General features: G+C 34.2%; 1 protein-coding gene across 3 annotated transcripts; it reads right to left on the bottom strand.

The window, feature by feature from the left end:
* Window positions 1-12,217: 12,217 nt before the first annotated feature.
* Window positions 12,218-24,433, bottom strand: slc14a2 (solute carrier family 14 member 2). 3 transcript variants are annotated; one of them, XM_087251299.1, is made up of 10 exons: window positions 24,374-24,433; window positions 24,196-24,288; window positions 23,928-24,090; window positions 22,941-23,130; window positions 22,742-22,870; window positions 20,885-21,077; window positions 16,384-16,531; window positions 16,164-16,298; window positions 13,785-13,834; window positions 12,218-13,694 (listed from the first exon to the last, which is right to left on the bottom strand). In XM_087251299.1, exons 3-10 carry the CDS (start codon window positions 24,073-24,075, stop codon window positions 13,407-13,409), a joined length of 1,281 nt encoding a protein of 426 aa, XP_087107425.1. In that variant the 5' UTR covers window positions 24,076-24,090; window positions 24,196-24,288; window positions 24,374-24,433; the 3' UTR covers window positions 12,218-13,406. The 3 variants fall into 3 exon arrangements, with proteins under 3 accessions (XP_087107425.1, NP_001018355.1, XP_087107426.1); NM_001020519.1 differs by having other exon boundaries at window positions 24,196-24,273; window positions 24,374-24,413; XM_087251300.1 differs by lacking the exon at window positions 24,196-24,288 and having other exon boundaries at window positions 23,928-24,154.
* Between the last annotated feature and the right edge of the window lie 1,019 nt (window positions 24,434-25,452).

Genomic DNA, 25,452 nt, shown 5'->3' with positions numbered 1-25,452 from the left:
TTAGTCTCAATTTGATGTTGTGAACTAACAGGCGTTTCACCTATGTGCTTTTTTTCAACAGATGCTGTTTATGGAGCTCTGCTGTAATATTTGGTTATTTCAGTTTCTGTTTATTTAATTTTTATTATATATTTTTTTTAATTAATTTTACCTTAGCATTCTTAACCATTCTCTCGCCTTCAGTGATCTATTATTGTGCACAGAGCTACTGCTCACTGGCTTTTTTAACTATTTGATTCAATATAACTTAATTTCTCTAGCACTTTTACAATGTAGATTGTGTCCAAGCAGCTTAACATAAAAGTTCTAGTAAATTGAAAATGTGTCAGTCCAGTTTTTTAGAGTTGAAGTTCCAACACAGTTTAGTTTCACCGCTGAAATTCCAAAACACAGAAGAGCAAATCCATTGATGAGCAGCTCCACAAGTCCCCAACCAAGCAAGACAAAAGTTCACCAACTGACTAAAGTAAAGCGAGAAAAAAATAACTCAAAGAAACCAAATTCAGTTGGGAATGATCATTCTACACTGGCCAAACTTCTTACGCAAAGCTGCAGTCTATGTGCCAGAGGCTGGAAAATGCTGGTTGTCTATCATGGACAACTGCAGGAGTGAGTAGATCAATGCAGAGACTCGTCTGTCACTGTCTTTCAGGAGGTATTTCTTTATAGGTTGTACATTAAAATCCAGTTTTTCCTGTTGGCTACCTACAGATTCTTTAAAATATTTTCTTTTACCACGGAGGATGACAGGTTTATCCTATCACATTTCCCTTCATTCACAAATAAATATTCATTACTTTACATGATGCAGATGCTGTGGACAAAAAAGTAAAGAACACCAGTAAAAATAATCTTTCCCATGTTTTCAGTGTTTAAAGTTAATGATCCAAATAGTCTTCCAGTAGTAAAATACTTTCATATTTACAACGAGTTATTAAGCAGACACTTTTGTCCAAATTGACCTGAAAATTAAGCCTTTTAGCGATTCAACAAGTGACAATACACAAAAGATGTTTTGTTTACACTGTTACTATTATACTGTTGTCATTGTAACTGTTAGTGCTCAAAGAATTTGGAGCTAAAATAAGGAGAGAGCGTTTTTTTTATTCATTTTTTATATGCGTTCAGGGGATTGCGTGATCAATGTTTTTTTTTTTTTTTTTTTTTTTTTTTTTGTCGATTGAATGATACTAGTGAATCTGCATTCCGTGTGGAATAGGAAGATCATTCCTCAGCGTAGAACAGAGAATGAAAAAGTTTTGGAAACTGACATTGGAAACTGACATAGAGGGGTCTGGCTGCAGACCTGGTGCAGTGCAATCTGAGCTGCATCCAATGCTTTTTAATGGGCTCACCTAACCCTACCCCTCACAGGGATGATACTCGCTCCATTTGAGTGCATTGTGTCTGACGTTACATCACTGATGGATGCAATCGCAGCTTGCATCATAAAAGCTGCATTCAGATACTATCAAAATGCAATGGTTCCACAAGGCAATACTCACTCCCCAACCAGAGGCTCATTGAGGAGAAGCAGACCTTCAGGAGGAGTTGGAGGTAGAGATGGAGAGATAAGTAGATGTTACATGGGTCTCTTGTGCTTATAGAACACCAGATGATATAGTCTACATGGCTTAAATTAAAACATTAAATTAGGTTAACTAGAACTACACCAGCATTGTACAATTACTCTTATCTGCCTTACTGGAATGTTCCACTTTCTGAAATATATATTATTCTGTTCATCTGGTATGCATTGACAAAATCTACAATGCAAAAGTGCTATAGAAATAAAGAGGAATTTAATTGATCCAAAGACAACCCAGGCTCATTGGAAATATGTGCCCAGGGCTACATTTTTTTGAGAACCAATAAGTATGTGCCTTGGACTACGTTTTTTAGCAGTTTTAGTTTCCACAAAACCACTAGACACTGCTGTCTACATTTTTGACAATCTCAAATATGTTACTGGGGGCATATTGTCTCGTACATTCCAAAACTCATACATCTACCAGAGGCCGTATGTATGTTTCTGGTCATCTCTCGATGTCTTTCTGGCTTGCGTCCACCATGCATAATGTATCAGCTTGATATCAAATGATCCACCCACCCCCTTTCCTAAACCCAGTTGATAATGTTTTCAAAAGCAAACTAGAACAGTGTTGCCAACATAGCTACTTTGTAGCTATATTTAGCGACTTTTCAGATCCCCCTTGCGATAATTTTTCAAAAGAGCAACTAGCCCCAAATCTAGCGACTTTTTTTGTGTTACTTGAGATTTTTAGACTGTCGTTTGTCCATACTGTACCGTCCCTACTCTTCACAACAAGCTGCGGGTGATGCCGTCGGCCCCTCCCACGCCTCAGAGCACTGACACATGGCCAGTCCTCGTACAGCAGTCTTTCATACCTGCAGCCTGAGAGCAGATTACACCTCTGCGTACCGACGTCAAATGATTTAGCACCGGCAGTGTGAAGGTATTTCCCATGTACAGTGAAACCGATCTGCTTCCCCTTTATTTTAACAATTTAACTTGACCATTTATTCTTTTCTTGTTCACAATCACAGATTTTTTTTAGTGACAGTTTTACAACTTGTCTGAGTTAATTGCATCTGAGAGATTACTGCAAATTCACTACACATCTATACTAATATACTGTATTCAAATAGCAATAAATTGTGTTACATTGACATGCATACATAAAGCGTAGTGCAAATATAAATACCCCTTTATTAAGCATAGGCTGTTAAACAAACTGAAACGGTAAAACGTGATGATGTCAGTAATATGCAAATTGTCGTATGACATAATCTAGCGACTTTTAGTGACCTTTCGGGCAGAGCTTAGGGCCTTTTTGTTGAAAATAATTGGCAACTGTGAACTAAAAGAGAAAAGCTTCACACATGTGCTTTTATTACAGCATTACATTGCTTTTTGTTTTGGGTTTCATTTAGTATTTTTCTGGAAGCTATCTTTACTGGATGTGAACCCCAGTTCACTTCCAAGTCCTTGTGTCCTAATTCTGGCATTGTTTGCCAAACCAGTCACACTGGAAAAACCTTCCATACGAAGGTAATTGATGAGCAGTACCACCCAAAGCATTGCTTTTTCGCACAAAATGTATGCATTATGTACCTTGAGGCACATATTTCTTGGTTCTCAAAAATGCATTCCAGAGCACATTTTCCCAGCCTGAGCCTGTGTTGACTAAGAGGTCATTTGTGTCTAATGGAGTGATGCAGGATTAAGAACAGATTTCATAATTTTACAAATATTTTTAATATATAAAACAATAAAGATCACACTTACTAAAATTTGACAATTTGTACAGTGCAGTGATGAACTTCAAAATTGTGTCAAATTCAGTTCCTGGAGGGCCACAGCTCTGCACGGTTTAGTTCCAACCCTGCTTCAACACTCTTATCTGTAGTTTTCAAACAAGCCTGAAGGACTCAATTAGTTTGATGAGGTAAGTTTAATTAAGGTTAAAGCTAAATTGTGCAAACCTGAGGCTTTCCAGGAACTGGATTTGACACCTGTGGTCTACAGTGTAAATTAGACCAAGTGTATCATTAGAACCTAGTTTTTCATATTAAACCCATATTAATGAGTTGAGGGCTGACCGGTCTTTCTACTTTGTTTTTTTTTTATAAAAACAAGAAGTCAACAAAGCCATTCTAGTCATTTTATTAACTCAACCATATTTCATCGTAGCTCAAGGGGCCATTTACAGGATCCATGTAATCAGTGGGTTTGGGAAAAAGCACCTCTCAATATCATAGAACTTTAGCTGCACATTATTAGAGCACTTTTTCTTGTGTGTGAAAAGTTGCAACACATTAGCACCATAATTAATAATGTCCTTTCAGCTCACAGAGAAATTCACCGTAAGCAGCCTGTAAGTATGCTTTCTCTTGTGCACACCCAGCACATTCCTGATAGGTGTTGTACTTGCTGTAAGTTCTTTCTTAATCAGATATTTGGGGAATGTACTGTACAGTACATGCCCTGTATCAGTGATATAAAGTCGAAACCATGCAGTTTGTTTCTTGTGGTTTGGATGTCCTGACTGCATTCTGCGAAACCTAAAACAAGATTGCTCCAGTTATCGTTCACTGCACATCAACAAAAGGTTCTGTAATACATAGAATAATGGTCCATTGTTAACAAGTAGCTTCGTAGGATGTAATAGCTAGTACTACAATAACTAATATAGCAGCAAAATTCTGTATTAGCTATTAGATATTTACTAAAGAAAAATATTGTCATTGAAAACTACTTGTGAACTAGGACTAATAAATGGAAAATAACCTATTAATTAATGATCATAAAAACTTTTTGCTGCATTTGCAAGTAGTTCTCAATGACAGTATTTTCATTTAGTAATTATCAGATAGTTATTAGAGAACTACCATTGTCCTAAACTTGCGATTACTTTCTGCTTGGTTAATTTTGCTTCTATATTAGTAATTTAGTACTACCTAATACTTTTGGCGTAGTTATTTGTTAACAGCAAACCATTATTCTAAAGTGTTACCGAAATTGTATATTTTGTCTATTGCAGTTTTGTGCAACTGAGTATCATAAAAAAACACAGAATTGTTTTTATTTTGTTTCACTCAACTGAAAAATCCAGTGACTGTCAATAAAATGTTCAAGTATTTCCAAAAATCATAAAGCTTAAGTTAAAGAAGTCAATGAATACAACTTTGTGCCTTATAGGGCTATTCATGATATAATATTCTTATATTCTATTTACTTATGCTAAAGTCATATAAAGTTAACTGTACCTGAAGTGAGTAAAATATATATATATATTTTAGACTACCGATCATAAGTTTGGGGTAAGTTTTTTTTTTATGTTTTTTTTTTTATATATAAAGAAAATTATTTTGTTCATCAAGGTGGCATTTATTAAATGTAAAAAATAAAATGTTAAATTGTTAAATATTTATTACAATTTTAAATAACTGCCTTCATAATGTATGGTTTCAAATGAAACTATTACTCCAGTCAATAGTGCTTTTATTACTATTACTATTAATAATAATAATAATATTAATAATAATAATCATTGTGACGCGGTGGCGCAGTAGGTAGTGCTGTTGCCTCACAGCAAGAAGGTCGCTGGTTCGAGCCTCGGCTGGGTCAGGTGGCATTTCTGTGTGGAGTTTGCATGTTCTCCCAGCGTTCATGTGGGTTTCCTCCAATGCTCCAAATTGTCCATAGTGTCCATGATGACACACAACTTTATATCTCCTCTCAACCTGATAATTTTTATGAATTTATGAAATTAACAGATTGTATAGCAGATATTAAAAATGGGATGACTAATAACTTCTTATTACTAATTTCAGGTAAAACTGAGGTCTTGCTTATTGTACCCAAAAACCTCTGACACAAAAACCTAAAATATTGTCTGACTGTTGATGGTTTTTTAGTGCAGTCCTCGTCTTCAGTCAAAACTTTTGGGGTGATTTTTGATAGCAACCTGTCGTTTGAAGGCCAGATTTCAAGCATCTGTAAAACTGCATTTTTTCTGTAACACTTTAAAATAACAGTACATGAATAATGATGTATTAATATGTAAACTAAACATTACTTTATTATGAATTAATGATGAGTTAAGGTATGCACTAATTATGAATTAACTTTAACTACAACATGATTCACATGAGTTCATGTGTGAATAATGGCTACCTTAATTACTTGTTAGTTCATGATTGTTTGTTAATTAATGTATTAATTACCAAATTAGTTTATGTTTAATTTAACCATGATGACCTCATGATATGTTAATGTATAATTATGTTGTGACTTTACTTTGGAGGGGCACATCATCATTAACCGATTCTTAACTACTCATGAACTCCTTATGCACGTCCAACTAGTGAGTTTACACTGAATAACAATAGAAAAGTGTTCTGTCAACATCAACATGAAGAGGAGTTCATAAGTAGTTAAGGATGAGTTAATAGTGATGTGCCACTCCTAGTAAAGTCATGACATAACTATACATTAACAGCTCATGAGTTCATGTTGGTTACATTTAGCCTAAACTTAAATGTTAATTAATACATTAATTAACAACATGTACGAACAAGTAATTAAGGTAGTCGTTATTTACACATGAACTCATGTGACTCATGTTGTACTTAAAGTTAATTCATGATTAGTGCATACCTTAACTCATCATTTATTCATAATAAAGTAATGTTTAGTTTACATATTAATACATCATTATTCATGTACTGTTATTGTAAAGTGTTACCATTTTTTCATCTTCAAAATGTTGTTAAACTTGGACATATGCTATCAATGTCAGAAGCCAAAAAGCTTATTCATGCTTTAATGACCTCTTGGTTAGACTATTGTAATGCGTTACTAGGTGGTTGCCCTGTTGCATACACATGAAACACAAATGCTTTTGAAATCCAAATCCTTTAAAGGATTGTTAGTCTGCATTATTTAGGGCAACCGGAGCTGGGACCACTTCCCTAAAGACATAGTATATATAGTATATAGTATATATAGTTTGAACGACATCTGCATTTATGTTTGTCTGTTTTTATTATTCCCCAAGATTTCCATAATCCTGGACCAGGCCGTCTTCTGAGCAGCTGCTGCTGGTGGTCATGGAGGAGCGGAGAGCATGAGACTGACTTCTGTAATAGCCCAGTGACAGATGAGTGCTCGCATTGATCCTGAAGGGCCAGCCTGTACACCAACCTGTGACCTCTCCCACTTGCAGCTTCTCCACGATGGAAGTCCAGCGTTCTCCAGCCATAGGAGAAATGGTTGTGTCCAACTGAGCCTGGTTTCTCTCAAGATTTTTTTTTTTCTTTAATTTTTTCAATTGGTGAAATTTGTTCCTCACCACTGTCGCCACTGGCTTGCATGGTTCGGGACTCATGGAGCTGCGCATCAATGGATAATGGATTTGCTCTTCAGTGTTTGATCTTTCAACAGTGAAAATTAAACCACACTGAACTGAAATAAACTGAACTTAAACTCTGAAAACTGAATTGACACTGTTTCGATCTACTATAATCTTCTATGTTAAGCTGCTTTGACACAATATACATTGTAAAATCGCTAAAGAAATAAAGATGAATTGAATTGAATTGAATTGAATTGAATTGAATTGAATTGAATTAAACTGAATTGAATTGAATTGAATTGAATTGAATTGAATTGAATTGAATTGAATTGAATTGAATTGAATTGAATTGAATTGAAAAATGTTCTGCACTCTTGCAATGTAAAGTAGCCTTTTGGGTTTTTTTCTCTTTCATCTTCTTCATCTGAAGATAAATATTATATATTATATACTCTACATCAGTGGTGCTTAACCCTGTTCCTGAAAATCGACCTTCCTGCAAAATTCAGCTTCAACCCTGATCAAACACTCCTGAACTAATTAATTAGGACCTGAACAACACTTGATAAATACAGGCAGGTGTGTTTGATATGGGTTGCAACTGAAATCTGCAGGAAGGTCGACCTCCAGGAACAGGGTTGGTCACGCCTGCTATACACTAAACCAAGCATGAGCAAAAAAAAAAAAAATAAAAAAAATATATATATATATATATATATATATATATATATATATATATATATATATATATTTATATAAAACATTTTAAAAAACAATGTGCATTTATAAAATGTGCTTCACACAGATGTGTCATGCAGCTGCGTGAACTTAAACAACATTTCTGAATGTAATATGCTTAAAGTTCAATGCAAAAGAGACATTAGCTTTTACAAAGTTTAGCAAAGTCTACAGCGAACGACATTTGGCGACTACAAAAAACCCCAAAAACATTTAGGTTAATGAGAGGGTCTGACAAACCACCTGTCTTCACTTCTCTATCTATATCCTAAAAAACTCTCCCTTTTTATCCTATGACTTAATTATCTGAGCACAAACAGTTCCTTAGTAAAATTAGCACTTCTTGTGTGTATTGTTCCTTTTTGACTAAATGTAAATGCAAGATGGCAACACTATGGCACACTAGGTAGTGCTATCTACTCACAACAAGAAGATCGCTGAATCGAGCCTTGGCTGGGTCAGTTGACATTTTTGTGTGGAGTTTGCATGTTCTCCCCGCATTCGCTTGGGTTTCCTCCGGGTGCTCCAGTTTCCCCCGCAAAAAATGAATACATGCAAGATGTGGTAAAAACATTTGCTATAAAACAGTTGCTATTTTAGCATTAAAAATCCATATATGTAGAGCTTGTTATGTGCGGCAAATGTAAAACTGCATTCATCATTCATTCATTTTCTTGTCAGCTTAGTCCCTTTATTAATTCGGGATCACCACAGCGGAATGAACCGCCAACTTATCCAGCAAGTTTTTACACAGTTTTTACCCTTCCAGCCACAACCCATCTCTGGGAAACATCCACACACACACATTCACACACTACGGACAATTTAGCCTACCCAATTCACCTGTACCGCATGTCTTTGGACTGTGGGGGAAACCGGAGCACCCGGAGGAAACCCATGCAAAGGCAGGGAGAACATGCAAATTCCACACAAAAACACCAACTGAGCCAAGGTTCGAACCAGTAACCCTGTGACCTTCTTGCCGTGAGGCGACAGCATACCTACTGCGCCACTGCCTCGCCACTAAAACTGCATTCTTTTAAAATTAAAAGATTTTTTGAGATATTTTTTTTTCATTATAAAAAGAAACAAACATTATAAAAAGAAACAAAAAAAAACTTTAAAAATCAGAAATGTTTTTTTTTAATGTAAAGAGACACTTTTTTAATGCTTCTGTAAATGCATCACAATGGAAAGGGAAACTGTAACAATGATCATATTACAGTGGTGGCCAATGTTATTATAACACCTGACCGATATGAGAAAATTGATATTCATTCATTTTCTTGTCGGCTTAGTCCCTTTATTAATCCAGGGTCACCACAGCAGAATGAACCGCCAACTTATCCAGCAAGTTTTTACACAGCGGATGCCCTTCCAGCCACAACCCATCTCTGGGAAACATCCACATCCACATCCACATTCACACACACACACACACACACACACACACTACGGACAATTTAGCCTACCCGATTCACCTGTACCGCATGTCTTTGGACTGTGGGGGAAACCAGAGCACCCAGGGGAAACCCACGCAAAGGCAGGGAGAACACACAAACTCTACACAGAAACACCAACTGAGCCGAGGTTCGAACCAGCAACCCAGCAACCTTCTTGCTGTGAGGCGACAGTGCTACCTACTGCGCCACTGCCTCGCTCAAGATTAATATTTTGCCTCTAAAAATTTAATGATTTAATTCCATGAATTATGTAGTTGCAAGCTAAATTTGTTATTTATTATTTGGCACTGTATGTCCACCTTTTGCAGCAATTTTAACAGCACATCAGTTTGTAATAGTGTCAATATACAGTTAATTGCAAAATGATTATATCTCCTCTATGTGAAATTTTAAATATTTAAAAAATATATTCCAAGTGTGCTGTTTAATGGAGATTTTTATTTCTTCAACATATTTTAAACATAATAGTTTTTATTACTTTAACAGCTAATTTATTTAGTTATTGCCATGATGACAGTACTTACTAGTTATGCTGCAAGATGCTAATATTCAGCTTAAAGAGCAATTTAACTAGATTTATAACTAGGCAAGTTATTGGACAACAGTGGTTTGTTCTATAAGGGAATTTGAATAATAATAATAATAATAATAATAATAATAATAATAATAATAATAATAATGGTGGTGCAGAAGGTATGCTGTCGCCTCACAACAAGAAGGTTGGTGGCTCGAGCCTCGGCTGGGTCAGATGGTGTTTCTGTGTGAAGTTTGCATGTTCTCCCTGCGTTCGCGTGGGTTTCCTCCAAGTGCTCTGGTTTCCCCCACAGTCCAAAGATATGCAGTACAGGTGAATTGGGTTGGCTAAATTGTCAGTTGTGTATGCGTGTGTGTGGATGTTTACCGGAGATGGGTTGCGGCTGGAAGGACATCCGCTGCGTAAAAAGGTGCTGGATGAGTTGGCGGTTCATTCCACTGTGGCAACCCTGGATTAATAAAGGGTATAAGCCGAAAAGAAAATGAACAAATGAATGAATGAATGAATGAATGTCTTAACGAGACTGGTAATATTGACCTTAAAAATTATATTTGTAAAACTTAAACATATCTTATAGGCAATGCTTTTAAAATATAACATAACATAACTATATTAAACATAACTTGGGAAATATTTGGCAAAGAATTAAATTTTCAAAGCCAATAATAGTAAAAAAATTTGAGTTCAACTGGATTTCTTTGAACTTATATCAACTGAAACCAAAAACTTTCATTTGAATGAGAAACATGATTGTGACACTGACAGTGAAATAGGTCTATCTTAGGCCCAAATTTGAGTATTGTAATGGACAGTTCTACAAAAACATCTGAAACAATCAAAGTATACCAAGTATTCTAATAATTTGGCCACCACATACAATTATTACAGAGTATGATAAGAAAATGGGATCACAGTAACTTCTAGGTTATATGGTACATTACTCTTTTGGAATGCAGAACAAACTGTCCCATTTTTCATTATCACTCATCAAAAATGTAAACTGCCAGCAAAGATAATCTCCAGATGACATTTATAGACACGCAATTGCCATGCTTTTTAAGTACAAGTGTTGCTCTTCAAAAGAAACTGCTGAATATTGCAGGGGGAAACACTAATGCACATAATATAATTTATATTGACATTTAATGCAAAAGAGATTTTGTTCTAAACAGTAGGTTAAGATCAAACCAGAGTGCCTGTTGCATAAGAATTTTATATCTGAGATCTGAGTCTCATGTGAGAGATTTAAATCTTCAGATGGCTGATGGTATCTGATAAAATGGAGCTTCTTAATAGGAGATGATTCTGCTTCTGTTGACGCCACGCAATGAACCTTACATGACAGACTGACAGTCCGGTATGCAGGCATAGAGTTCAACATCAGGACACCAGTTCCGGGCTATACTGTGATTGCAAACAGGACTTTCAAGGACACTCATTGCATTAGTCAAAAAAAGACTAATACAACTGAATGTCTATTCTATTGTTTCATGACCTCACATCTCAATATTACAGCATTATTATGTTTTATGATGAAGAATAGTAAGGGATGTGCAAAGAATAGGATTTAAAAAGTATTGGAATCCTGGCAATAAAGTATATTTAGTCTAAAAATTAGTCAAACCTTTGGTCTCTCGTGCCAATCCCAAACATTGGTTTTAATGACACTTAATAACACATAAAAGACAAACAAGTTTTAAGGTGGGCAACAGTGTGAGATCTTGTCACATTTTGCGCTTCAAAATGTGCCACACGTTCTTTATTGGACACAGGTAGGAACTGCAAGCAGGCCAAATAAGTACCTTTATCATCTTCCTCAACAACCAGGATGATCCTTTTCTTCTTCGATCCAGAGCACACATACTGATTCATCTGACCATAATACACATTTCCACTGTGGGATGCTCCATTCCAGATGTCACCAAGCCCAATGAAGTTGACGCGGTTACGGACAATGTTAACATAGGGCTTTCTTTTGACACAGTGTAGTTTAAACTGCCATTTGTGGATGTAACTACATATTGTGGTACTTGACAGAGGTTTGCTGCAGTAGTCCCGAGCCCATGTGGTGATATCGCTTACAGATGAATGATGATTCTTGATTCAGTGCCACCTGAGGGATCGAAGATCATGGTTGCTGACCTTAGGTTGCGTCCTTGTCCTTTATGCACTGAAATTCCTCCAGATTTATTAAATTTTAATTTTGTTATATACTGTGGAAGATGAAATATCTAAATGTCTTCCTACTGTATTTTTCTTTGAAAAACATTGTTTTTCAACATTTCAATAGTTTTCTCACAGTCTTTTCTTGGATGCTGTTTTTGTACCAAATCATAATTACAATGACCTGTTGACATCACCTTTTTTAAATCACATCATTATTTAACCAACTTACTTGAGTCTAGCCTTAAATTGCTCCTGTCCTGACATTTTTGAAATGCTTTGCAGGTCTGAATGACAGAAAAGGATGTATATTTACAAATGATATAAAGTTGACCAGGCAAAACATTTTTGTTTGTATTGTCTGCAATGTCAAGTTTAAGTAAATATATGTTCTAAATGGGTGTAATGGTTATTGATTCAAAAGAAATACACCAGTGTAACTTTAATGTAAAAAATATAAATTTATTGGGATTTATAAAAGCCTTTTTAAAAAATATAACACTCATTTGTTACAGGTGAAAACACTGAAATAGAGCAGGTTCTCTATTCAACACATCTATTACACATTATGAACAGTTACAAAACAAACTGCACCTTTTGTCTTTTTGACATTTGACATTTTCATTTGGCATGCTTTAATCTTTCTCCTTAGCTGGAAGCAAAAAGTGACGTAGGCTTGGATATTTGAATTGTGACGCATAACAAGTTGTTTTGACAGCTAAATATCAAAATGAAGTCTTTTGCATTCTTGTTGTGTAGGTGCGCATTCTGCTAAAGTATTTAGAAATAGGGACTTTTACAAAATGCTGCATTTTAAAAATTCTGCATGCTGCAGGAATGTTTTATATTTGATCTAAGATCATTTTGTGATTCAAAGAAAAAAATATGAATTATCAATGTTATGGAAAAAAAAGTTTTTTATGTTGTTTTAATGTGATGTTAAGTGATGTTGTTATGCAACATAAATTGAAAAGACTTGTAAAGTTAATCTGATTCAACTTAATTTAAGGCACTGACTGTTTTATACAGAAATGTATTCTTACATTTATGCAATCTATGAATTGCAAATAATCTTGAAATTGTGTGCAGCAGAATGCTTTTAGATCTTCAACCTTTAGCAAACGCCACCTAAAGAATCGAGTTACCAGTCAACTTTAAAACCCTTTACTTGAGAATGGCAAAGGGTAAAATTTGTTTACAGTGTGAATATTTGGGGTTTGCTTTCAAATTAACCTTACAAGTCTAGCATTACAGTGACTTTAAACAACTCATATGACTTAAAAAGTCAAAATAATACATTTATGTGTCATCACACTTATTGATGACAATTTTTAAGGTTTAGATTTCAGAAGAAAAAGTGTGTGTGTGTGTTCAGAGCACTTTTTTGTGTTCTTTCAGTTTGGCTTACGCACATTCATGAATATAGGCATGTTTTAATAATATTTTGTTTTTGCATTTCTGCTAGTAAAAGTGTTTGTCAGACCTTTTGAAAGTAGTGCATTGAGGGCAATGTCCAAAACAGTGTCTCTTAGCTATTATTGTGAGGAATTTTCAAACATCATGTGAGGGAAACATGTAATTGAGGTAAATGAATTTGAGTTTCCTCTGAGGTCCTATCTGATCTACTCATAGTGTGTTTTCCTCTTGCTGAACATCCACCGTGCAAATATCCAGATCTTTCTTTTCCATTGAAATGGATATTTGCTCTTTCTCCAGCTGTGATTCTGTGTCTTTGGCCTGAATTCCCTTCTGTGTTTTCTCCTCTTTCTTCATTTTCCAGTAGTATCTCAGGTTTTGTTCAGGGTAGGCAACTTTAGCGAGAGGCAGTTTATGGATGAATTTGGTTTCCGTTGTGATCAACAGGAAAGTGAGGGCAGAGAGACAGAAGGGCCAGGTGCATGCTGGGAGTCCAAACTGTTAAAATATGTCAAATGTATTAAAATCTATGTTTAAAAAAAAAAAAAATTCTGAATATTTGATGTTTTCAAGGTTTAAAATACGTACATTAGACATCACATTTCCAATTGCAGAGCCAAGGTATGCACAGAAAAATGCTGTGAAAAATAAACAAGAATGTTAGGGATTTGCTTATAATTTGTTGTAAAAACAATTTTACTTATAATTGCCAGTGGTGTAAAATAACGAATTACAAATATTTAAATGACTGTAATTGAGTCGTTTTTCTCAGAAATTATAATTTACTAAGTAGTTTTTAATTTGTGTACTTTCACTCTCCCTTGAGCACATTTTTTGTGTAGTATCTGTAGATCAACCTGCAGTCACTACTTTTTTTTTCTTGTCTATGGGGATTAGAAAAATCTAATTCCTGTCCAATCAAATCGCACATAGAAGGTAAATTGCATCATAACGATCTACCCCAAGACATGGGCGATTTATAATTGCAGTAAACAGTTTGGAAGCATTAAAAGTGTCCAAGAAGATGTCCAAAATCTTTACATACATTGACCCAGAGACTGTTTACGTAGATGCATGTCACTAATGAGAAGGTGACAGATGTTTACTGTACTGTATGAAGACTGACATGGCCTTAAGGCACAAGACGTCAACATGATGCCAGATTGACGTTTTACCTTAACGTCATGGGGACGTTGCATTTTGTTTGGAAATGAAAATTGGGTTGACGTCAAAACTCAATGTCAGGCCAACCTAAATGTCCAACCTTACACCAACCAAATATCAACGTCTAATGATGTTACAGCTTGACATTGTGTGAACATTACATCTATGACGTCTATCAGATATTGAATTTTGGTTGCCATAACTGACAAATAAATGTATCTGACGTCAATATGACGCTGGTTTAAGATGTTGGTTCCCATTTGGATTTTGGTCACTTTCTAACAACTGAAAATTGACCAAATATCAACATTATTTGTTGTCGTTATTGGACATCAAAATAGCATTGCTCTTAGACACTGGCTACTCACTGAATTTTGGTCAGTTGACATCACAACCTAGAAATCTTAATCTAACCTAATATTATCATCTTATGACATTGTGTTCCTGCTGGGCAATAACTCTTTATAATAACAATAATTCTTGGTCAGTTTGGAAAACCTTTGTTTTACTCAGTGTAACAGTATGACTGTCAGTTCATTCATTCATTCATTCATTCATTCATTCATTCATTCATGTCCAGCACATTTTTACGCAACGGATACCCTTCCAGCCGCAACCCATCTCTGGGAAAACTTTTAGTTCAATAGGAGTCATATAAACATGAGCATTTAAAGGATTTTAGTCATTTTAAAGCTGGTTTAAAACAGTTATGAATCTGGAATGTTGATCAAAAGAAAGAAGAGTGAACTCTTAAAAATAAATGTTCCATGGAATAATGCCTAAAAATTTTTTTTAGGTTTATTTACGTTTGTGTGTACAGTAAATGTAAAAAATAATAATAATTTGACTAAAAATCATCACAAATTTATCCGACTTTTACATTTTATTGTACTTTCACTGACATAGATTTCTTAATCAGCATCATTCCTCACCATCTACCATCTGAAAAATGTTAACACTTTAAATTACAGTTTTTTTTGCTTACAGTAATGCCAAAATTGGTTTTATAAATGAAAGATGAAACAGTAAAATTTATTATATTGCATATGATAAAGGTTTCATGTATCTACATATTTCCATTTATGTAATTATTTGATGTTCTTGCACAGCTATTCTTTTCGACTCAAACTGTCCCTTTTGCCTTAATTCATTGTATGATCCCGTCTATATTAGTATATGTCTTTCTCTTCTTTGTGTTTGAATTGTCTACTTAGGTTTTTAGAAATTTTATGTTGCATCCAGTATCATTTTTGAAACTTCCTTCACATGTAACTTGGGATTTTTTATTTATTTATTTATTTATTTTGCTTAAATGGCACTGGGATGATATATTTCTGTTTTAATAGGTTTCAATGGGACATTTTGTTCTAAAAGCCTTAAGAGGATTTTTTTTCGTACCTGGATTTATTAATGAAAGTCTTCCAGTAAGTAAAAGTGAAAAAAGAAAAAGGTCAATAAAAACCAAATTAACACAAATTGTCAAAATGATCACAAAAAATTACATTAAAAATATAAAAATGATATGTAATCAAAACACTTGAAAAACATCTAAATAACTCTCTTTTTTTTCTTTTTTTTACTTGTATGCTACAGTTTGTTAATGCAACCATTAATTGATCTTTATTTTTAAGAGTGATCTGGGTTTTTATTTACATTGCTACACTATTGACAATAGACAATGGACTTTTTTCCTGAATATCTGACCACAGTGAATGCAATGTGACCACACCTTAATGATAAAGGAAACTGCAGTTAGTTACACAATCAGGAAGGAAGGAGAGGGAATATCAGATCTGAACCTACCACAAGCCACAGCCAGCAGATGTGTCTGCCACGTGAGAGCATAGAACATCCCACCAATGGCAATGCAGGCTAAAACACAGTTATAGCCCCACAGGCCCATGTAGATGTTTTTGAATGGGGCTGCAAGAGCTAGACCTGAAAATAAAGTTACACCTTAATCATCAATGTTTTAAAGCTTGATATGTTTAGAATTAAATATTGACTTGTGACCTCTTCTTACCTGACACCATACCAACTGCTGATCCAATAGTTGCATGCGCAAATGTTATGGGTGAGGAGATGAACAGAGCAATCATGAATATTCCCCCTGTCCAAGCGTTGTCACATCCGTATACCTGTCCAATGCCCACAGGGATTGAGCGGAAGAGCTGTTTCAACGAAACATAAATAAAAATTCAACTGCATTAAAATTCTGCCCATACACAAAAAGAGTCACAAACCAGACACTGAAAAAAAAAAGATTTCTGCAAAAGTGTTGCAAACAACATATATGGGTTACATTTAAACAAACAAATTAAATATAGTAATGTTCAGCTTAAGGCAGCGCAGTGGCGTAGTGGGTAGCAATGTCGCCTCACAGCAAGAAGGTTGCTGGTTTGTGTCTCGCCTGGGTGTGGAATTTGCATGTTTTCTCTGCGTTTGCATGGATTTCCTCCAGGTGCTCTGGTTTCCCCCACAGTCCAAAGACATGTGCTCTAGGTGAATTGGGTAAGCTAAATTGTCCGTAGTGTATACAGTATGTGTCAATGAGAGTGTATGGATGCTTTACAGTGATGGGTTGAGCTTAATTTATTTGTATAAATTCAGCCTAAATAAATTATTTACAACCACTTCAAAAATGAGTAAATCCAAGGAATCATCTTGAACCTTTTTTCAGAGTATGAATTTGTTAAATGAATTGCTTTTTTAAGCTCAATTCAAGCAAGCAAAGAACATTCCAGAATTCAGTCTAGCAGGAATTTTGCAGTCACGCATAAGGTAACAGATAAGGAAATCTTATGTAACACTAACAGATTTAAATGTTACTTTTACTGCAATTCATACCTTTCATTTATTTATTTCACATTAAATGTGATAAAATCATTTTATTTTAAAGAATAATTTTTAAAATTAATTTTTTGTGATAATTCATGCCATTTTTTGTTTGTTTTATTTATCTGTTTATAAATGCAAAAAATACTAACAGATAATTTGTATAATTACATTTGCATATAAATTTTTAGCAACCATATCAAAAGTTGTTTCTGAATTTCTTACTTTTCTTAATTTTTACACTTGATTATGATTATGTATACATTTTATACCATTGTATGTTTTTATTTGATTTATTCAGCTTATTCTCCGTGTACGAGCGGGCGCAGCCATTTGAATCTTTTTGGCTTGAGACGTGGTCTCATTCACCTCCATTCATTTTTAGATGTTAAAAACAGCTTGTTTTGCTGCTTGTCGCAAACTAATACATTCATATTACATTATTTTACTTTGTCTGGTTATGCAAACACTTGTTTGTAGAGCAACTCGTTTGACAGTTTTTTGACGTTTATTAGTCATTTCTGCCACAGGCAACTGAATCGAAAGTTCTAAAAGAATCGCAAAAACAAGTGCACTTCCGCATTGCAGAATAGGTTCAATAGGCTATGTATATGTTTTAAGTGTCAAAACATTGCATAAGATAACATAACTTGCATTTTAGAAACTGGCAGGATGATTTACACATATCTCTAATATTTTAACACTATAGGTTTAAAAACAATTGTTTTAAATTGTTCTTTAGTAAGTGAGTTCGACTTCCAGTGGCATTTTACCACTAACGAACCATCCCAGTGGGCACACTGATATCAAAACAATATCTAAACTATACTTTTTTACCTTATTTAAAATGAGCTGAAACATCACAATTATTGAGATTTTTGTGGAGATGACTTAATTGTTTTATGTTTAATCCACTTAAATTTGTAAAATCAATTAAGTTGGTATATCGATTTGTGTTGGTAAAACATGAAGGATTTGTGTGGAACCCAGCACTTTTTATAGTGTACAAATAGGTATGAGGTAAAACCTTAATGTCCATTTGACATCCACACATTGCTGCCTAAATGACCACCAAAATATCAAACATAAATTTTATAACATAAAAAAATGTATTCATCTAAAGCCTTTGATTACAAATTTTCATATCTAAAATGCATGTTAACTACATTTATGTTTATGTTATGTTATGTTATGTTATGTTATGTTATGTTATGTTATGTTATGTTATGTCATGTTGTTATGTTATGTTATGTTATGTTATGTTATGTTATGTTATGTTAAGTTATGTTATGTTATGTTAAGTTATGTTATGTTGTTGTTATGTTATGTTGTTATATGTTATGTTATGTTTTGTTATGTTATGTTATGTTATGTTATGTTATGTCATGTTATGTTATGTTATGTCATGTTATGTCATGTTGTTATGTTATGTTATGTTATGTTATGTTATGTTATGTTATGTTATGTTATGTTATGTTATGTCATGTTATGTCATGTTGTTATGTTATGTTATGTTATGTTATGTTATGTTATGTTGTTATGTTATGTTATGTTATGTCATGTTATGTTATGTTATGTTATGTTATGTTATGTTATGTTATGTCATGTTGTTATGTTATGTTATGTTATGTTATGTTATGTTATGTCATGTTGTTATGTTATGTTATGTTATGTTATGTTATGTTATGTCATGTTGTTATGTTATGTTATGTTATGTTATGTTATGTTATGTTATGTTATGTTATGTCATGTTATGTCATGTTGTTATGTTATGTTATGTTATGTTATGTTATGTTATGTTATGTTGTTATGTTGTTATGTTATGTCATGTTGTTATGTTATGTTATGTTATGTTATGTTATGTTATGTTATGTCATGTTATGTCATGTTGTTATGTTATGTTATGTTATGTTATGTTATGTTATGTTATGTTATGTTATGTTGTTATGTTATGTTATGTTATGTCATGTTATGTTATGTTATGTTATGTTATGTTATGTTATGTTATGTTATGGTATGTTATGTCATGTTGTTATGTTATGTTATGTTATGTTATGTTATGTTATGTTATGTTATGTTATGTCATGTTGTTATGTTATGTTAGGTTATGTTAGGTTATGTTATGTTATGTTGTTATGTTATGTTATGTTGTTATGTTATGTTATGTTATGTTATGTTATGTTATGTCATGTCATGTTATGTCATGTTGTTATGTTATGTTATGTTATGTTATGTTATGTTATGTTATGTTATGTTATGTTATGTTATGTCATGTTATGTTATGGTGGCTCAGTGGGTAACACTGTTGCCTCACAGCAAGAAGGTCGCTGGTTGGAGTCCGAGCTGGGTCAGTTGGCATTTCTGTGTGGAGTTCGCATGTTCTCCCCTTGTTAGTGTGAGTTTCCTTTGGTTGCTCTGGTTTCCCCCACAGTCCAAAGACATGCGCTATAGGTGAATTAGATTAACTAAATCAGAGACTAAGCCAAAGGAAGATGAATGAATGAATGAATGTTATGCAATGTCATATTTTATGATTTGTGTTGGTAAAACATAAAGGATTTGTGTGGAACCCAGCACTTTTTATAGTGTACAAATAGGTATGAGGTAAAACCTTAATGTCCATTTGACATCCACACATTGCTGCCTAAATGACCACCAAAATATCAAACATTAATTTTATAAAATAAAAAAAATGTATTCATCTAAAGCCTTTGATTACAAATTCACACTGGATTTTATATCTAAAATGCATGTTAACTACATTTATGTTTATGTTATGTTATGTTATGTTATGTTATGTTATGTTATGTTATGTTATGTTATGTTGTTGTTATGTTATGTTATGTTATGTTGTTGTTATGTTGTTGTTATGTTATGTTATGTTGTTGTTATGTTATGTTATGTTATGTTGTTGTTATGTTGTTGTTATGTTATGTTATGTTATGTTATGTTATGTTGTTGTTATGTTGTTGTTATGTTATGTCATGTTGTTATGTTATGTTATGTTATGTTGTTATGTTATGTTATGTTATGTTATGTTATGTTATGTTATGTTGTTGTTATGTTATGTTATGTTATGTTATGTTATGTTATGTTATGTTATGTTATGATATGTTGTTATGTTATGTTATGGTATGTCATGTCATGTCATGTCATGTCATGTCATGTTATGTTATGTTATGGTGGCTCAGTGGTTAACACTGTTGCCTCACAGCAAGAAGGTCGCTGGTTGGAGTCCGAGCTGGGTCAGTTGGCATTTCTGTGTGGAGTTCGCATGTTCTCCCCTTGTTAGTGTGAGTTTCCTTTGGTTGCTCTGGTTTCCCCCACAGTCCAAAGACATGCGCTATAGGTGAATTAGATGAACTAAATCAGAGACTAAGCCAAAGGAAGATGAATGAATGAATGAATGTTATGCAATGTCATATTTTACAGTATGTGTGTATAAAATTCAGATTTTTCTTCAGACTTTCCTTTTCCTTTCTTTACATTTGATCAAAAATGCTAGATGGAATTCCATTTTGTCAGTTTCAGATAAACAGCTCTTTTTAGTGTATGTGATGTCAATCTATACTTCTCCTGCAAAGAGCTGTCACTAAACACTGTCTTGCTCTGGGGAAGTGGCAATAAAACCCACATTTGAGACAGCCTTTACTTCTTTGATAGCCTCATGTTCTCTTGTTAGCTTTTACCTGTGCATAATCCAGCTCAGACCATGTCAGGTTAGACATGGATGTAGTTGGCTGGATGAGAATCTGAGGGAAGTATTGATTGTAGTGTCCTGTAGCCACCATATGGAGACACACCAGTATGTTAAACGGCAAGGTGAAGACAGGCAGATCCCAGCGGCTGTTGATGGAGGCCAAGGCACTGGATACTATAGGACTGAAGAAAACCACAGTGTTAGGATCCTGTAAATCAGCACCACTAAACTGCTGACTTTTAATTGTCAGTTGGAGGGAATTGTTAAATTCACGAATGTAATGTGAATGTGAAATGAATCTTAATTTTAAATAATAAAATGCAACTTTTAATTGTGAATAGCTTGTTACATGCATACTTTTTAAAGGGAGAAGCAATGCTTCCAGTGTCATGGAGGTGTGTGAGGGTGAGTGTCCTATCAAAAAGCTGGCAGATGGCTAATTTGCACACTGCTATGCCTCATTGAGAAAATGTGACTCTACCAACATTTTTTTTTTTTTTTTGCATAACTCTGTTCTCTGTTGCATAACTCTGCATAAAACTATACAACACCAATAACTTGTATTCCTTCTTTTTCAAAATATGAGTACAGGACAAATTATCAGTGAAAGAAGATTTGCACAGTTCCTAGAACAATACCATCGCAGCAAAACACTTTTACCATAGTGCGTGATTTGTAAACAGATACATTTACATTTTTTTCTGACTGCTTAAGCACAATTTTGAAATTAAGGCTCATTTTGTCAAAACACTACATACAATTTACACATCCACTCACACAAATAGCAGAACACATCAGAACTTTTGCAAAATGAAACACTTCATCCAAAACTTTACAACACTATTACAAAACACAATTTTAACACCACACAGAACACACATGCCTCATTCAATATAAATCTGTTTTCTTCATTTACACACTTCTCTTACCCTAACCCCAACCCTAACTCTAACTTTCCTAGAGACGTTGGAAAACATGGAAAAGAAAAAAAAAAACAAATAGACAAAAAAAAATAATTTATTTATTTATTAATTATTAATTATAAAATATATGCGTCTATATTTAGGTCAAAATTATAAAAGTAAAAAAAGGCTAAATAGATTGTTTTGATTACATATTTTGGTCTTGTGTAAAAAAAAGTTGATATTTTGTAAAATACCCAAACCAGTTGAGAACCACTGATCTAAACTAGCAATGAAACTGAACTGCAAAAGGTGTTCTGTATAAATGTGTACCAGTGGGACTCACCAATATTTATACAAATGCGATCTGATAAATCTGTTTGCCCCTATGTAACCCTATGCTAAAAATAAAGTGGTAAAACCTTTGAACATTTCATTTTTTGCACATTCCGTTACCATGTGACGTGTGAACTTTAATAACTCAATCATATGACAGTGACTGACTGAAGGAACATTCTAGATGAAGATTCCAAATTCCTAGCATTTCAGTTCTTCCTAGACTAGATGTCTTTAAAATCTTTCTGACAAAAACTAAGCATCCCGCACTTGCTAAATTTGTAGGCTGTTACAGATAATTTAGAAATGAACACATACTAAGAAACTGACAAAAACGTTCAAAAAAGTTTCAAACCGCAACATGAATCACAAATAAAATTTACATTTAGTAAAGAAATCTTTTAAATTGTTCGATATTAGTCAACCAAAATGTCTGTACTCATCATTATGCAACACAATTTTCTGCCCTGAATCTGCAGAGTGGCTCTGACTTTAAGCAGCATCAACTCATACAGACTACAAATCTTGCAAAGTGCATTCCAGCTCTAAGCTATTTCCTTTCTTACAAGTTAAAATAAGTCTTGGAAGGAGCCATGACACAAACTCACCATGCCATTGACATGAAGATGTTGGGAAGAAGAAGCCACCAATACCAATCTCCAGCATTTGAGAAAACTGCCATCAGGAGACCAACCAAAATGCCGTTATATCCATACAGACCAGCAGCAATTGCACCTCTGAGGGAACACAACACTTAAACCTTGCTCAAACATTTAGACATTCATAATGAACCAGTTGTGTTAATACCTGTTCTGACAGAGGATGAGTGCAGAAATCGTAGCAAACACGGTTCCAACAAAACCATTGAGTGCCCACCATCTATTCTGGAGGATCAGTCCAGCAAAGATGATCAGACCACTGAGAGGGTTGTTCACAAACATCACCTGAGCCGCTCCACGCAACACCCAGTCCATAATTTGGAGCAAGATAAACTGGCCTGAACAGGGTAAACATGAGAAAGCACATAGTTGATACCAATAAAGTCTTTGCAGATGTCTGCAGAGGGCAGAGGTTTAAAGAGATATGTGTGTATGCCATGAAAAATGTCCTGCAGTGAAAACAATTACTAATAACAATAATAACCAAACAATTAATAACTGCTACTAATCTGTGTGTCTGTGAATGCATTTTGTAGTTAAGTATCAAAAGTAATCAACCATTAAATGACTAGCTTGGGTCTTTAATGCAGGATTTAGAAACACCTGTAATGCCCACAGGTTTAAAACTGTAGTTTCAATTGTTTGTAAAATTATAAACATGGTCACTAATGGCCGGACAACACAGTAAGAGCAGTTCACATCAATTCTCAATGATGTCTGTTTTTTTTTTTACTATAGTTATTTACACATTGCAGCAGTTATAGATCCATTTATTAGAAAAACATTTAAGCATTTAAGAGTTAAAAAAAATCATGATAAAAAGACTGCATATATTTCCGTCTTAGAAAGAGTATGTTTTTAATTAGGTGTGGATCACACATTATTAAATGTATGACGTTTAACATATTTCCACTTGTTTACAAAGTACAAAAGTTGAAAAAGAAAGTGTTAAAGCTGCATTTTTATCTTTAAGATAAAGAAAACAGGAATGCTTAGGCTTTTCCATTGTCAATCTAAACGTAAAGTAGACTTGCAAACACTCTTCTGCCAACTATTCACTGCAGAATTAATGCTCTTGTTGTTTTTTTCAAGCTTGGCTCTTGATCGAGCTTCAATTAAGCTTAAACTCCTGTACCTTTCATCCATTCTCCGAACGCAGCCATGTCTCCAGAAATAAACGAGACCCATTTTATGAGATTTGCTTTAAACCTCTGGCCCGAATTGATCTTCTCGAGTCCCTGCTGTTTCTTCTCATCTGTAATTTTGTGGACTGGATTTGCCATGAGTGGTTGCAGCTCCTGTAAATGTTCACAGACACAAACACTTAATATTCTTTGCAGGGATCCGTCTGTGTTCTGCCTCCTGGAATTTTTCAAAAGACAAGAGAACAGGAAAAATCTCACCTTTGTGTTTTGAGCACTGGAATATTGTGTAGAAGTAGACGTTTTGCAGAGATGTGTGACATTCAGCGGGTCACTTTTCTATTAAAACATTGACTTTATTCAATTTAATTCAAGTTTTGATACTATCATACTCAATTGACATAACATTCAGAGAGAGAGAAAAAAGGAGTGTATCTACCTTCGTTAGATGTGTTCCAGGCATATATGAGGCCAGTTACAGAAAGAATCAATGAAGTCCATGAAGCCACAGATCTGATGGTTTTATAGTGCCGGTCTGTTTGCGTTGCTCCACCTCTATTCATGCAGTTCAAATCTTACTTTGCATTCCTCTGACTTAGTTTGGTCCTATTCTAAGTTGCTTGAGCAGGTTTCTGCTAATCACTTTGCTTTTTCATTCTGATAAGCTGTTAAAAAGCATTAAAAAATGTTCTATGGTTTTTGAAACTTTGTATGCAATTACCAAATAACTGTAACACGTTCTTCTCAAAATTAAAAAAAAAAAAGCAGATAACATAGACTGCATATGGATTAACATTTTAGTACTTGAATTAGTAGTCAATTATTTGAGTTGGAAAAACACAAAAGGGCCTCTGTTCTACGAATCCATTAGTAAAACAAAACTGTGTCAAACAGTAGACCTGTTACTCTGTTCTTTTTATATTTGTGGTACATTTAAATGTTCTGGAAGATTGTTTACCATTTATTAAGCATTAGCAAATATTGAATTCATCTGTTAAGCTATAACTCTACATTAATAAATGTTAGTAAGCAGTTTATAACTGCAGCTACAAATGCTCTATTCTTGACTTATAACCACATTTATAATGTAGCTAATAATGTTACTTTCATACTTAGTTAATGATTTATTTTTTATTACTAAATGAAGTATTGCATTATTTACAAACCAGTTATTTAAGCATAGTTGGTTGTTTTTAAGATTCAGAATAAGTTAGTAAATGATTTATAAACTATTGAAATTAACATTTATAATTCTTATTATTATTGAGGCACATTATAAATGTGGTTGTAAGTCAAGAGTACAACATTTGTAGCTGCAATTATAAACTGCGTACGTTTGTTAAAGTAGAGTTAATGCTTAACAGATAATGAATTCACTAGATGCTAATGCGTAGTAAATGATTCATAGTGTGTAGTCAGGGCCAGCGCTTCCATAGAGGCGACCTAGGCGGCCGCCTAGGGCGGCAAAATAGAGAGGGCGGCGTCCCCGAAACTACCCGCGCCCACATCCGCGTCTAG

Source organism: Danio rerio, chromosome 5 (assembly GCF_052040795.2).
Source record: "Danio rerio strain M-AB ecotype USA chromosome 5, GRCz13ab, whole genome shotgun sequence".
NCBI classification, from domain to species: domain Eukaryota; kingdom Metazoa; phylum Chordata; class Actinopteri; order Cypriniformes; family Danionidae; genus Danio; species Danio rerio.
This window is presented reverse-complemented; position numbering and strand designations above follow the sequence as displayed.

Excerpts from the sequence above, each read along its gene's own strand:
- slc14a2 (NM_001020519.1), bottom strand. The coding sequence starts at position 24,397 with ATGCCTGGAACACATCTAACGAAG. Across the intron at positions 22,871-22,940 it reads CTCATCCTCTGTCAGAACAG|AGGTGCAATTGCTGCTGGTC; the intron begins GTATTAACACAA and ends GTGTTCCCTCAG. Across the intron at positions 16,299-16,383 it reads AGCAGTTGGTATGGTGTCAG|GTCTAGCTCTTGCAGCCCCA; the intron begins GTAAGAAGAGGT and ends CTTTATTTTCAG.